Here is a 13,091-nt window from a genome sequence, read left to right as displayed (position 1 = left end):
CTCACACTGAGCAAGTCTCCAGACAGACAGCACCCCACCCTCAATTCTCAATGCCTGAGGCCCAGCCCCTCCTCGCTCTCCTGGAGACCTCCTGCCTTAAGGGCTGACTTGCCTCACTCAGGCTGACAGGCTCGGCGAAGATGTGTGCAGGGTCCTTTTCCTGCAGCAGGTCCAGCGTTGTCCTCAGCAGAACGGTGAATGGCATCAGCTCCAGCTCCATGGCAGCCTGCTGTACTTTGACCTGTAATCAAAGTAGGAATGCTCAGAGTGCCTCAGCGGAGGGAGGAAGCTTGTCACTCCACCTGAGGCTGACATAGACACTGTAATGACCAAAGTATTTCCCAAAGGTCATCTGTCAGTCATAACTCCCAGAGTGTGGGGGCAGAGAGGTGCTGGCACCGAGTGGATGGATCAGGAAGCGGACTGTGGGCTCTCACAGGAGCCTTCTCACCAGCCTGCACCATGCCCTTACTCTCAGCCTCCAGACTGGGGAGCCAAATCAGCTTTTCTTTGCAAATGGCCCAGTCTGTGATAGTCTATTCTAGCGGCTGTAAACAGGCTAGAATGGCTACTTTACAAATGTTTTCTTTTCTTTTCTTTTTTTTTTTTTTTAAAGTGAGGTCAAGCTTTTTTCTTTTTAAGATTTATTTATTTATCTAATGTATATGAGTACACTGTAGCTGTCTTCAGACACACCAGAAGAGGGCATCAGATCCCATTACAGATGGATGTGAGCCACCATGTGTTTGCTGGGAATTGAACTCAGGACCTCTGGAAGAACCGTTAGTGTTTTTAACCACTGAGCCACCTCTCCAGCCCTACAAATGTTATCTACACATCAAGAGCCAGACCAAAACTTACAGAAGTAATAACAATTATCGATTGTAGTGACTAACACTAGTAATAATCCATGCTAGGTCTCAAGCAACGGCCTAAGTAATTTTTAAAGATTTACTTTTAGTTCTGTGTAGATGTATGTCTGAGGGTGGATGTGTGGGGCCAGTCTAGGCATCTTCCGTAAGGTTGATACAGACATCTTACACGGAGGTGGAGTCACACAGAGACCAAGAGGCTGTCTCCAGGTCACAGAGCTAACAGGGCAGCTAGCATGGGCCTCCAGTCAGCTTCCTCAGTACTCCTGACCATTAAGCCACACTGCTCTCCTCCATGTGTTATCTCAATTAACTATACTGAAGCAGAGACTAATGCCCCCGCTTTAGAGTCTGGTACATGGAGTTTGGTGACATGATTGAGTTACCACTGTTATCAGTTTGGAAAACAAACTGAGAAGCGTTGGAGCCCAGTCCTTAGTCCAAGCACACCAATGACACCAAATGTGAGCATGTGTATGAGGACCGAGAGCTCTCGCCGACAGCATGTGTGGGCCCAGGGGAGTCCACGCTCACCCCTTAGCATTTGTGTGGACCTAGAATGACCAGAGAATGCTCAGCGTGGTCACAGTGGTGCCGTTATCTTACATGGGTGCCCTGACAGGAAATACCACACAGCCATGAGTAAGGCAGACAAGTCCCTGCTCTTGTCCACATCAACATAAGCCACAGCCAGGGTCTCCTCCTCCTCTCGTTTTTATGAACCCAAGGCAGGAAGACAATCTAAACTACAGAACCAAGCCTGGGTACAAATTCCAGTTTGACCTGTGAAGGTCTTGAGATACCCTCTGTGCCCATGAAGTAAGAGCTGCCCAGGCATGGAGTGGAGCTCGAGCTGTTGACCAAACAGAAAGGCAGAAAGAAGTGTGTGCTTATTGAACTGAGTGACAGGAAAAGGAAGGGTTTTAACCCGCGCCTTGAAAGCATTTGAGTAACAGCTGCTATTCTTGGACTAGTGAGAACAGTTTGGACTTGTCATCCATTCAATTAATAATATTTGCTCCGTGCCATGTGGGGAACACTCGCGCAGGCCCGGTATTACTAATGAAAGCAGCAGCTACCCCTCTGCAGCCCCGACTGTGTGCCAGGCAGTGTTCTCAACGTGGACACACATGAGCTCCTCTGTCTTTATGTCAGCTCTGCTGCGATCTCTATCCTAAAGATGAGAATGCAGAGGGGTGCGGAGACAGACACGTTGTTTAATGTTATGGAAGCACAGCCCGGCTTTAGTCCCAGTCCAGCAATAACACGCGTCGTGCTCCTTAACCACATGCTGTCACCAACCTCCTCATCCCTGTGGCGGGGGACTTCGAATGCTCTTGAACTGAGACTGCAAGTTTTAAACAGACTCCAAGTCCACAGATGCTTACGGCCCAGGAAGAACCTTGGGTTGTCATGGCAATGCCATAGAATAGCTCCAGAAACTTTTCAAAACATCCAGGTCAGTATCCCTTCAAAAACTTCTAAACCAGACACTCCAGTCAAGGGCTCAGGTGTGTAGAACTAAGCAGAGGCTCCAGCCCAAATGTGCTGAACCACGAAACATAGATGCCTCCGGCAGCACTCCGCCTGACACCAAGTGGGCAGACAAAGACTGCACAAAGGTGCCCCCAAGTCCTCTGATGCCACAAAGAGAAGGAAGGGGACCCTAGAGAAAGCCTGGCTGGGGCTCTGCTCACCTGCTCCCGTTTGAGCTTCTCCCTCTTGCGGATGAGCTCGATCAGCAGCCGCGCTCGCTCCAGGTCATGCCGGAGTTTCTGCCAGTACTTCAGCTCTTCCTTCACCGCACTTGTCTTCTCGTCGTGCTCCCGCTGAACAAGGCAAGAACAGGGGGGCTGTGGTCTCCTCAGTTCCCGAAGTCCCTGCTTCAGCCACCGAGGGCTTCCCCAATGAGCACACCTCTCTCCCGACAGCCCCAAGGTCCTGAAGGCCCTTCCCCAGCACCACCCAGGGCCTTTGCCTTAGGCTCCCTGGTGCTAGGGTGCCTTCTTCAGCGCTGGTCAAGAACAAACAGTGAAGAGTCACTTCTGACTGCTTCCCCCAGCCCCAGGGTCACCACTGGCCGGCTATGGCCCTCAGAGCTGGAGAGCATTTCTGAAGAAACCGAGTAAGACTAAGAGGTTGAAAGAATCTCACCCTAGAGCTTTGCCTTGGCTAGAAAACTAGTAGAGTTCTTACTAGTAGTAGTGGTTTAACAGAGTTTGATCAAACAGTGAAAAGCAGCAAATGCAGGGTTGGAGAGATGGTTCAGTGGTTAAGACTGGGTGCCACTCTGGCAGAGGACTGGTTTACAACCTCCTTAATTCCAGTTCCTGGGGAAATCTGCCTCTGGTCACTACAGGCACCTGCACTCCTGTAAACACACGCACACTAGCACACACTTGAAAAGTAAAGAAATAAAATAGAATTTTTTTTTTAAAGAAAAAAATCATTGAATCATGTCCTAGAAGAGGTCACTGTTGTTGATGGAAGGCGGAGGCTCAGCATTTGCAACACAGGAATGTGACAGCCCAAGGAAACCAAAGCCTGGACCATAAATGGAAGAGAACGCTGAGAGAACCCCTACTGGCCTCTGTACCTGTTCTCGGGCACATACACTCCCCACACGTACACACATTAAACATAAAATAAGCCCCCTTTTTTTGAGACTGGGTTTCTCTGTGTAACAGCTCTGGCTGTCCTGGAACTCACTCTGTAAACCAGGGTGGCCTGGAACTCACAAAGATCTGCCTGCCTCTGCCTCTGCCTCCAGTGCTAGGATTAAAGGAGTGTGGAAATCTCCCCCATCCCCCAATCCTTTTTATTTTTAATTGCTGAGAGGATGCAAAACAGAGAGGTGTATGGATAGGGGAAGGCGGGTTAGGTGTATGGATAGAAGGGTTGCTAAAGTAAGCAGTCTCCTAAGAGCTCCGTATACAGGAGGAGACATGGATAAGCCTACAGCTTGCGGCGGGCCAGTCTTTGAAATCTAGCCAATCACTGAGTTCAAAGTTCAGTAACAGAGCCTGGAAGACAACTGGCACGTTATCACACAAACAAGATGCATATACACTGTGGGTACACACACTCACACACACATGCACACAGACACACACACACCACAACAGGAAGAAATCAGAAAAGGTTATAAAGCTGCATAGATGATGTCAACGTGGAACAATGGTTAAGGTGACAGTCTGAGAAAGGACTTGCTGGGAGGAGCTTGCTAATGTTGCAGAGACTTCAGGGAAGCAGAGGTTCAAGAGAGACCAGACTGAAGAGAGAGGCCTGTGACAGCAAGCAAACGGGATGCTCAAGGTATGGGTCACGTGAACTGTGTGCTTTCTGTGGTGGCATTGGAGGATCCGAAGGTAAATGGGATGGAGCAGGTAAGAAAGAATTAACTGATGCTGTGGGCAATGCGAAGGGACTAACTGGGAGCAGAAAACAGTAAGCACGTAGCGGCTGCCACAATGGGACATTTACTATGAAATGCTTAGGGGCACAGGGCATTTTTTCCTACTTTACGCAATGTGACACTCTGCTCTCTCTTAGCCCACCTCCTCTAAGACATCTGGGGGACCTGGTCTATCGAACTGTGACACCGGGCTGGCTGTTCCCTCTGTCCTGAAGTCTATCCTTGAGTCAAGCCTTATAACAATACATTTTTTAAACAAAAATACCTCTTGGCCTCAAAGAGATTAAACTTTTGGCAAACTCTCTAGCCCAGTTACTAATATGCTTTGAGATCATTTAAAGCTCTGCCCTCAATCTGCTGTCCTATCATATACTCAGCTTGTTTAAGTGTAACCTGCCTTTTGAAGAGAACAAAGTTTCTTTGTTGGACTTAAATTTCCTATGCAATCAACTTTTACAACCTAAGCACAGCTTTTATCTTATGTTCTCTTCCATGTCTTTGACACAGTCACCTGAGCGTGTGTGACTGCATGTATGTGTGTATGTGCTGTGATAATCTTGCTGAAAGCAGTCAAGAGGTTAGAAGTGACCTTAAATATCCACCATAAGTTTTAAAAACAACATTTGGATACAGCTTGTTAAGTTCTATTTGCAATACTGAGGTCAGGGTACATTGTCTTCTCCTTATAAAACTGTCACCTTTTCTGTAAGGAGCCCTCATTTGGGCTGGAGAGATAGCAGAGTATTAAGAGCACTGGCTGCTCTTGTAGAAGAACAGGGTTCAGTTCCCAGCACCTACATGGTGGTTAACAACCATTTATAATTTCAGTCCCAGGTCAGCCAATGCCCTCTTCTGGTCTCTGAGAGCCACAGACACCTACCCAGACATTCATGCAGGTCAAACACTCATAAACACAAAATAAATCTGAAACAAACAACCAGAGTCTTTCATTCCATCCCATTGTTTCTGTGTTGTTTGTGTTCTGTGATTAATACACAGGAAAACTCATCAGACACAGGCATAACTCATAGGCATGACAGAGAAAATACACACACACACACACACACACACACACACACACACACACACACACACACACACCAGGCAACAGATGGACTACAGATAGGCAGAACAGATGGAAAGAAGACACAGGGAGGAAAGAACTGAAGGCTTTGTTTTCATTCCCTAATGGCACATAGATGCAGTTTAGTGTTCTCTGCCATTACCTGTAGTTCATGACCATGCAAAGCATCTCCCTTTCAAAGGGGCCCCAGCCAGGTCTGCAGGTTTCTGCAATGCTAGTAAACTGGCAAACTCTTCCTAGACAGATCACTATTCATAGGGTGATCTGCTATTGTCAAAGGCTACCTGAGTGGCTGGAGAAGGAGGAGCACCATCCCAGCTCCACGGTCTTCTCCTTCCCCCCATCTTCCTCCACAACAGTCACTGTACCCACCTGCTCAGCATTTCTCTGGGACTGTAGGTGGGAGTGCAGGCGTCTGATGAGGGGGACGCCATTCCGAGCCTGCCGCTTCAGTAGCCAGTAGTTGTGAAGCCGCTGCATGAACTGGTTTTTCCTCTGAAAGGAGAGACCACTACAGATCTTGTTCAACCTTGGGTAGAGGCACAGGGAGTGAGAAACAGGTCAGTGGGAAGCTCAGGCTACACTCAGCTGTACACCCCCTTCAGATCTCAGCTCATTTCTGAACTGTACAGAGGAAAACAGAATGAAGTGACCAAATGCCCGGCCTCGGGGGCGGGCTGAGAGAAGACGGCAGTTAAGCAGCTCAGACTGAACATATTTTGCCGCTTCTCCATCCTGCCTTGCAGAACTGATCTGAAGGAACCCCACACAGTCCTGCCGCCTACTGTTCAGATGCTTTCAGTCCAGGTGCTGAGAAATAGGCCTGTGCTCCTGAACCCACAGCCTCTTCTTGGTAACAGCACAAGATCCAAGCTCAAAGAAAATATGCAGGTTACTGCTTTCTGTACCCAAATGTAACCCCTCAGAGTAACATGACCTGAGAGGTTTTGTGTGTGCATCAATGCTCGTGATAGATGGAGTCTCATTATATTACCCAGGGTGGCCTGGTGCTTACGATCCTCCTGCCTCAACCTCCCAAGTAACTAGGATTATAGGCATATGGCATCATAGCCAGCTGACCTCTCTTAGCATCCTAAAAGTGCCTAAATTTTGAATCAAAGGGGAAAAGGGAAAAACAACAAAAACCTAAGCATAGATAGGCATAGAGGATAGACGCTCTAAAAGAGCAGCCAGCAAAGTGAGGTCTTGAGACCTGGGTTTAAACTAGTAACGGCTATGGCGGCTGGACAGGAAGGGATCTAATGAACACCTTGGGGAGCTGCACTGTCCCCTCCTCAGAGTATGGACAGGCACCTGAGGAACACAGGTTGGGTAGACCAACGCTCGTGACACAGCTAAGACAGGGCCCCAAGTGACCTCTTCACTGTATGGCCCACGCCCAAGGTCAGCAAGGCCCCAGTGCCCCTCCACCTTCCTGGGCTTTATCTCTTTGCCCCACTCCACAGGAGGAGAGCTAACGGTGGCTAATCGAGATGAAGCTTAAGAAAGATGGGGCGGGAAGGGCGGGCACCACCACTCAATGCCTTCTTGTCTCCACTCAGATGTTCTTGCCCAAAGCCAAGCTTACCTAGGCCTTTCCCCACCAGCACCCATGCCAAGCACACCTGCCCACCTGCAGGCCACCCCCTCCCTCTGCCTCCTGGCCATGGTGGGGTCAACAGCATTTGTGCGGGTGGGGTGGGGACAAGATAACATAGCAGCAGCAGCAGTAGCCACCATTTATTGAGCGCTTACTACCTACCAGGTACTGTGCTAAGGATTTGACTCAGATTTCTCAAGTCTATCTGGTGAGTTTGCTTAGAGTAATTAAACAACTTACCAAAGGGCATACACGTTATTACATGGAGTGTTTCTTCTTAGCCAGCAAATCTGGCTCCTGGGAAAGATGGCTCAGCTATCTCAACCAAAAGCTAGCCCAAGGGTATGGACACCCCACAAATGGGGACTGAGCACTGACCCAGTTACTCCTGTGCCTAGAAGACACAGAGTTGCTGAAGTGCCTTCCCAGCAGGTCAGGCTGTGTGTTCCTCTCACAGTGCCAATTTCCTACAACCTGCTGGATGCTCCTTTACCCATAACCTTCAACTCAAGAGAGCCTAACACTTACAGCCCAGAATCTGCCCCTTCCCACCTCACCCCACCCCTCAGAACAGGATGTGGCATGTAGTAAGTGCTCAATAAATACCTCATTGATTGAACAAAGGAGAGAACAACTTTACCTCCCGTAGCTGCGGTTTCTTCATCTGGGAATGTGGGAGAAGGTGCAAGGACTATATTAGATGAATACTCTCCAAGATTCCCTCCTCTTCTAGGGCTATACACTTGTCTTCCTATCCTTTTCTTTTTCTGGACATGGGCTCACTGTGCAGCCCCCACTGGCCTAGAACTATTTATGATGTATAGCAAGCTGGAAATTCACCTGACTCTGCCTCCCAAGCTCTGGGGTTAAAGGTGTACACCACCACACCCAGCTTCCACTGTACACCTTTTAAAGGATCAACCCTGAGGTGGGCTCTGCTGGAAAATCTTTCCCACTAAACTCCCAACTCACTAGCACCCCCAGATACTGAACAGAGGTTTAACACAGGTGCAGTGTTTTCTCTGAGGATTCTGTGGGAGGGGCGGGAGGCTTGGTTATAAAGCTCCACTTTCCCCAAAATGTAAAGCTTCTCAAGAGGAGGAGCGCCCCACCTACATACATCCCTCATAAATAACAAGGTTCTGATCTTTCCCAGATCAAAGATTTTCAGGAGGCAGGTGTTAAACACTTAAAGGCTCCCCACTTGGAATCGTGTTTTGGGGAGCCTGTGTGAGAGCCCTTGGGGTTGACACATAGATAAGCCAGTATAAGGACACAGCCTGCACATACAAAGGCCAGAGAGGATAACCACCTAGCAATCATGGGATGGTCAACAGCAGAGAATTACCCTGCCCACAATGTCAGTTAGTGCCATCGTGTAAACGACCACTTTAGTCACTGTCACTGAACACTACTGTAGTGTTAGCAAGCTACTCAAGTACTTTATGTCACTCTGAACCAAAGGAAACACATTGCTCCGAGGGCACAGACAAAATCTGTCGGTTAGTGACAGGCCTGTTTGGGAGCACAGAGACCAACCATCCATCCACCATATTTGGCGAAGACATGGGCTCCTGTGAAGAACAAACCAAGAGTCCCCCAAGAGACCCTCTCATAAGGCTCACCTGTAAGAGGGGATCTGTGGGACAGTGACCATGGGGACAGTGATGGAGGGTGTCTCTCGGCTAGCTTCCTCTGGCTCCTTCTTCATCTTTTGCTTTAAAGTCATCTTACTCTTCTTGGACACCCCCTTGAGGGGGTTGCTCACCCCACCTTGGCCTTCCTGGCCCTCCTCCTCTGCTTCTTCCTGCTCCTCCTCCCCGCCACCCTCTTTCAGCCCATCCTCATCCCCGACTTCACTGAGGCTCCTTGGTGAGTCACCCTTTCTCCTGCCGGTGGCAACACTCGGAGAGTGGGCCTCGCAATAGGCGGTCTTGCGCACGGTGAAGATGGTGCCGTTGAGGCTGGTTTCTCTCATGGGCTCGATCTTCATGAACAGCCCGGCCCGCTGTGCACATGTCACGTGGAAGGCGGTGTAGCAGTTCACTTTATGGCACTGGATGGCCGCACCCAGCCCTTTCTGCTTGCAGATATAGCAGGTCAGCTTCCAGCGGGCAGGTGGAATGTTGTCGATGCCCTCAATGGGCTCCAGGAACACGGTATTAGCGAAGCAGACTTCGGGGATCCAGATGGCGCAGACTACATGGGCCCAGTGGCCGTCACTGGTCTGTTTGAAGGCCCCACCTTTATTGGGGCACAGGACGCAGTCCACAGGTCGAGAGGGAGACTGCAGGCAGCAGCGGCATAGCCACTGGCCCTCTGGGATGTAGGGAACGCCATAACACTCCTGGTGCACAGCTAGGTTGCAGATGTCACAGAACAGGATGACATTGCTATTGTGGCACTCATCGTCCAGGCACACACAGCAGAAGGCGTCTTCGTCAATTAGTGACTGCTGAGCCCCACTGCTGCGGCTCTCCAGGTAGGATTCCTTCTCAAGCCGGTCCACCAGCAGCTCGAAGGTGTCTGCCGACACCACGCTGTGCCCGTCGGCTCGGCGCTTCTCGTTTATCATGTCTAGCCAGGCGATGTCCTCCTCGTCCATGTCGTACTCCACCTCTGCATCCAGGTCTTCCGGAGGCTTCTCAATGTAGCGGTAGTAAGCAGCAGGCAATGGGGGTGCTTCCGGCTGGCTACCTGTATCCACCACGCGAAAGCTGGGCTGTGGGAGGTGGAGGGAGGAACCAGACGCATGCTTGGAACAGGACTCCTTCTTCTTGCCCTTGGATGAGGGCTTCTTGGACTTGGCGGGGAATTGGGGCTGTTCACTGTTTTCCTTATTGCTGTTGCATTCGGTGATATCCTGAGCAGTCAGCTCATCTTCGGTGATGATCTTAAGCGGGTCATAAATGCTGATGCGATGCAGGCGGCCATCGATGTCGACCTCGACAATCCTCTGGGCTTGGGCATATGTCAAGGTCTCTCGAGTGGGTGAGCACTTAAGACTGTATGGGGATGGGGATCTCCGGCCCTCGGCATTCTGCCGTGACTTTCGTCGCGGCTTCCTCATGGCAACCGGAAACCACGAAGACAGGCCTAAGGAGAGAAGGCCATGGGAGTGTGAGCGGGATATCCATTGCTACACGCATTCATTCACCCTTCCATCCATTCAAATGGACACAAAGATCTGTTTCCTGTCTAAACACAGCCCTCTAAAGCAGAAGTTTTCAACCTTCCTAACACTGCGACCTTTTAATGTAGTTCCTCATACTGTGGTGACCGCAACCAGAGTTCTTTTCATTACCACTTCATAGCTGTAACCTTGCTATTGTTATGAATCATAATGTAAACATCTGTGTTTTCCAATGACCATAGGCGACCCCTATGAAATGGTCGTTTGAGTCCCCGCCCCCAAAAGGGGTCGAGACCCACAGGTTGAGAACATCTGCTCTAAAACATTCACAAGGCTTCCCTCTCTACATCTCTTTACAAACGTCAGTTATCGGTGAAACTTTCTTTCTGGTCATCTTAAAATTACAAATCCTAGCTCTCAAGAGGCAGAGGCAGAAGTAGGTGGATCTCATAAGCTCCAGGCCAGCCTGGTCTACAGAACGGAGTCCAGAGCAGCCAGGCCTATAGAAAGTAACCCTGTCTTGGGAAGTCCCTTACCTCGTCTAGCAATGGGCTGTTCATCCTATTGATTATTTAATTTACTGTGTTTACTATTCTCTACTACTTACTTCTAGTTGAATGTGAACTTCGAGGAGTTACCCATCTCATTCACCTGAAGTGTCTGAAAAGATACCTAGAAAAGTGAGCGGTTCTAAGGAGATTGAAATTACAGACGTGTGTGTGTGTGTGTGTGTGTGTGAGTGTGTGTGCACGCGCGCAGTGTATACATGTGTGTCTGCATGGGCACCTGCCCACCCGAACATGTGTGGAAGCAGACACTAAAGTCAAGTGTCTTCTTCAATCATGCCTCACCTTATTTTATTTTTTTTTTTTTTTGAGATAAAATCTCTCGCTGAATATGGAGTCTGGGGTTTCAGTTAGATTGGCTAGTCAATGAGCACCCAAGAGCTACTTGTCTCTGTCCACAACTGTTGTAAGACTTATTTAAATTCAGTTTGGGGTTTCTACCACCTTTGATCATTTAGTTTTGGGGTAAAAGACACACAACTTTTATTAGTTACAAAAGCCTTAATCAGCACTAGAGGTAGACAGATATCTACCCTCTCTCTATGTTGTTAAATCTATTTCCTATCTATAACCCCAAGTTATTACTGTTTTACCTGGGCTGCTCTTAACTCTAATTGCCAGGCCTCAGGGCCATGCTTTCTTGTCTTAATCCATGTGTCTCCTTCCTTTTACCTTTTTCTCTCTCTCCCAGGGGAGAAATAGATAAAAATGATACAAATATTTTTAAGGATGCATGGCCAAGCTTTGATCTCAATGCTTAGGAGACAAGGATAGTTAGGTTTCTTGTGAGTCTGAGAAGTTAGAGACCCACTTTGCACTCGACTTTTGGTAGGTGCGGAGGATCAAACTCAGTTCTTCGGGCTTACACAGAAAACCTTTACCCACTTGACCATTTTCCCAGCCTTGATGTTAAGCATTATGATCTCTGTCCTCAAGAAGTTCTATCCCACTTAGGGGACAGAAATGCACACAGATCTTTATAATACACAAGTCTAATGTAATAATCCATGTGTAATAATCCATGCAGTAAACGAAACAGGTGATTATGGGAAAGATCATACTTAAGGCTTTAGAAGATAAGATTCTAGTTCAGAATGATTGCTTGAACTCAAAGCCAATAACAAAGCAAGACCATGCTGTTTGTTCCTTTGAGACCCTTTGAAAGTGGGTTTCTCCACATAGAAACCCACTGTCCTAGAACTCAGGACTTACGTAGGCTACTATGCCTAGCTAACATCATGGTTGTTTCTTTTGTTTTTTTAAAAAAGGGGAGGCAAAGACAACAATGGTGACAATTAAATATCATCACTTTTAAATTTTTATAAACAAAGAATGAGTTCTATCTGAGGATCAGAGCCAGTGTAGTATTGGCTTTAGTGGAGCATGCCTTTAATCCCAGCACTTGGGAGGCGGGGATTGGTAGGTGTGCTTACTTCATCAAGTGAGTTCCAGGCCAGGCAGGGCTACATACTGAGAACCTGTATCTAAATAAATAAATAAGATCAGAGGTCTAAAGAGTCTCCTGAGCCGCCTCAAGGCTAGAAACCCTATCTCTTGGCCCTGTACAGAGTAAAGACGTCTGAAATTCTTCAGCCTACATATAATATGCAAGGTACTTCCTGCAGAAGGCAGTACTTAAGATAACCGCTTAGGACATCTCCAACCACAAACCTGGCAAGCTCTGGGAATGCCTTTAAGAAATCTTTTAAATTTTAAGTAGCCTATCTGAGATCTTCAGTGGATTCAAGGACAAGTTGATTAGGGCGTAATCTGAAGTGAATTCTCTAAGTACAATTACCTCAGAAATCTTCCTCCCAGGACACTGGTATCTAATCTACCCTTGAGTGCTTCTCCCAACATTCTCTGCCCCTAAGGAGCAGTGGCAGTTACCAAGGCCATCCTCACCAGGAAGACTTAAGTTATAACAGTTCGGCATACGCTAACAAACTACAATGGCCTGTTCTTAGTATTTCTCACAACTACCTCAGGAGAGACGGTGCAGACATTATCATCTCCATTTCAGCCCTGAGAAAACGGAAGCTCAGAAAACGTATGATTCAAACAAAGCTGATGTGAATCCAGATCTTCTAGCCAAGCTGGGAGGCGACAAACATCAGGGAGACACCGTGATCTCTATGAAGATGTTCTACACGAATCTAGGTTCTAATCTTGGTCCTACACAACCTGGACAAGGTTTTTTATTTCTCTTCCTCTGCACTGCATTGACAAGACAGTGCTGGGTGTGCTGGCGCAGTACTTGGGAGGCAGAGGCCAACCAGATCTACAGTTTTTCAGATTGCCATAGCACATAGTGAGACTCTCTTTTAAAAAGTAAAATGTTTACAGACCTGGAGAGGGCTCAGCCCAGTTGAGAGCTCTGGCTGTTCTTCCAGAGGACCCAGGTTCAACTCCTAGTTCTCA

The 13,091-nt window shown here is 48.2% G+C and overlaps 1 protein-coding gene across 1 annotated transcript in view; it reads right to left on the bottom strand.

The window, feature by feature from the left end:
* The window catches only part of BRPF3 (bromodomain and PHD finger containing 3), a 35,060-nt gene that overhangs the window by 20,333 nt on the left and 1,636 nt on the right, over positions 1-13,091 (bottom strand). The window contains exons 2-5 of the mRNA XM_080937801.1: positions 8,597-10,067; positions 5,744-5,900; positions 2,570-2,701; positions 113-241 (exon numbers count right to left, since the gene is read on the bottom strand). Coding sequence (XP_080793927.1) covers positions 113-241; positions 2,570-2,701; positions 5,744-5,900; positions 8,597-10,041 — 1,863 coding nt within the window. The 5' untranslated portion in view covers positions 10,042-10,067. The remainder of the gene's footprint in view (positions 1-112; positions 242-2,569; positions 2,702-5,743; positions 5,901-8,596; positions 10,068-13,091) is intronic.

This window comes from Micromys minutus, assembly GCF_963924665.1.
Source record: "Micromys minutus genome assembly, chromosome: 25".
NCBI lineage: Eukaryota > Metazoa > Chordata > Mammalia > Rodentia > Muridae > Micromys > Micromys minutus.
Note: the sequence above shows the minus strand (reverse complement) of the source record. Positions and strands in the feature narration are given on the sequence as shown.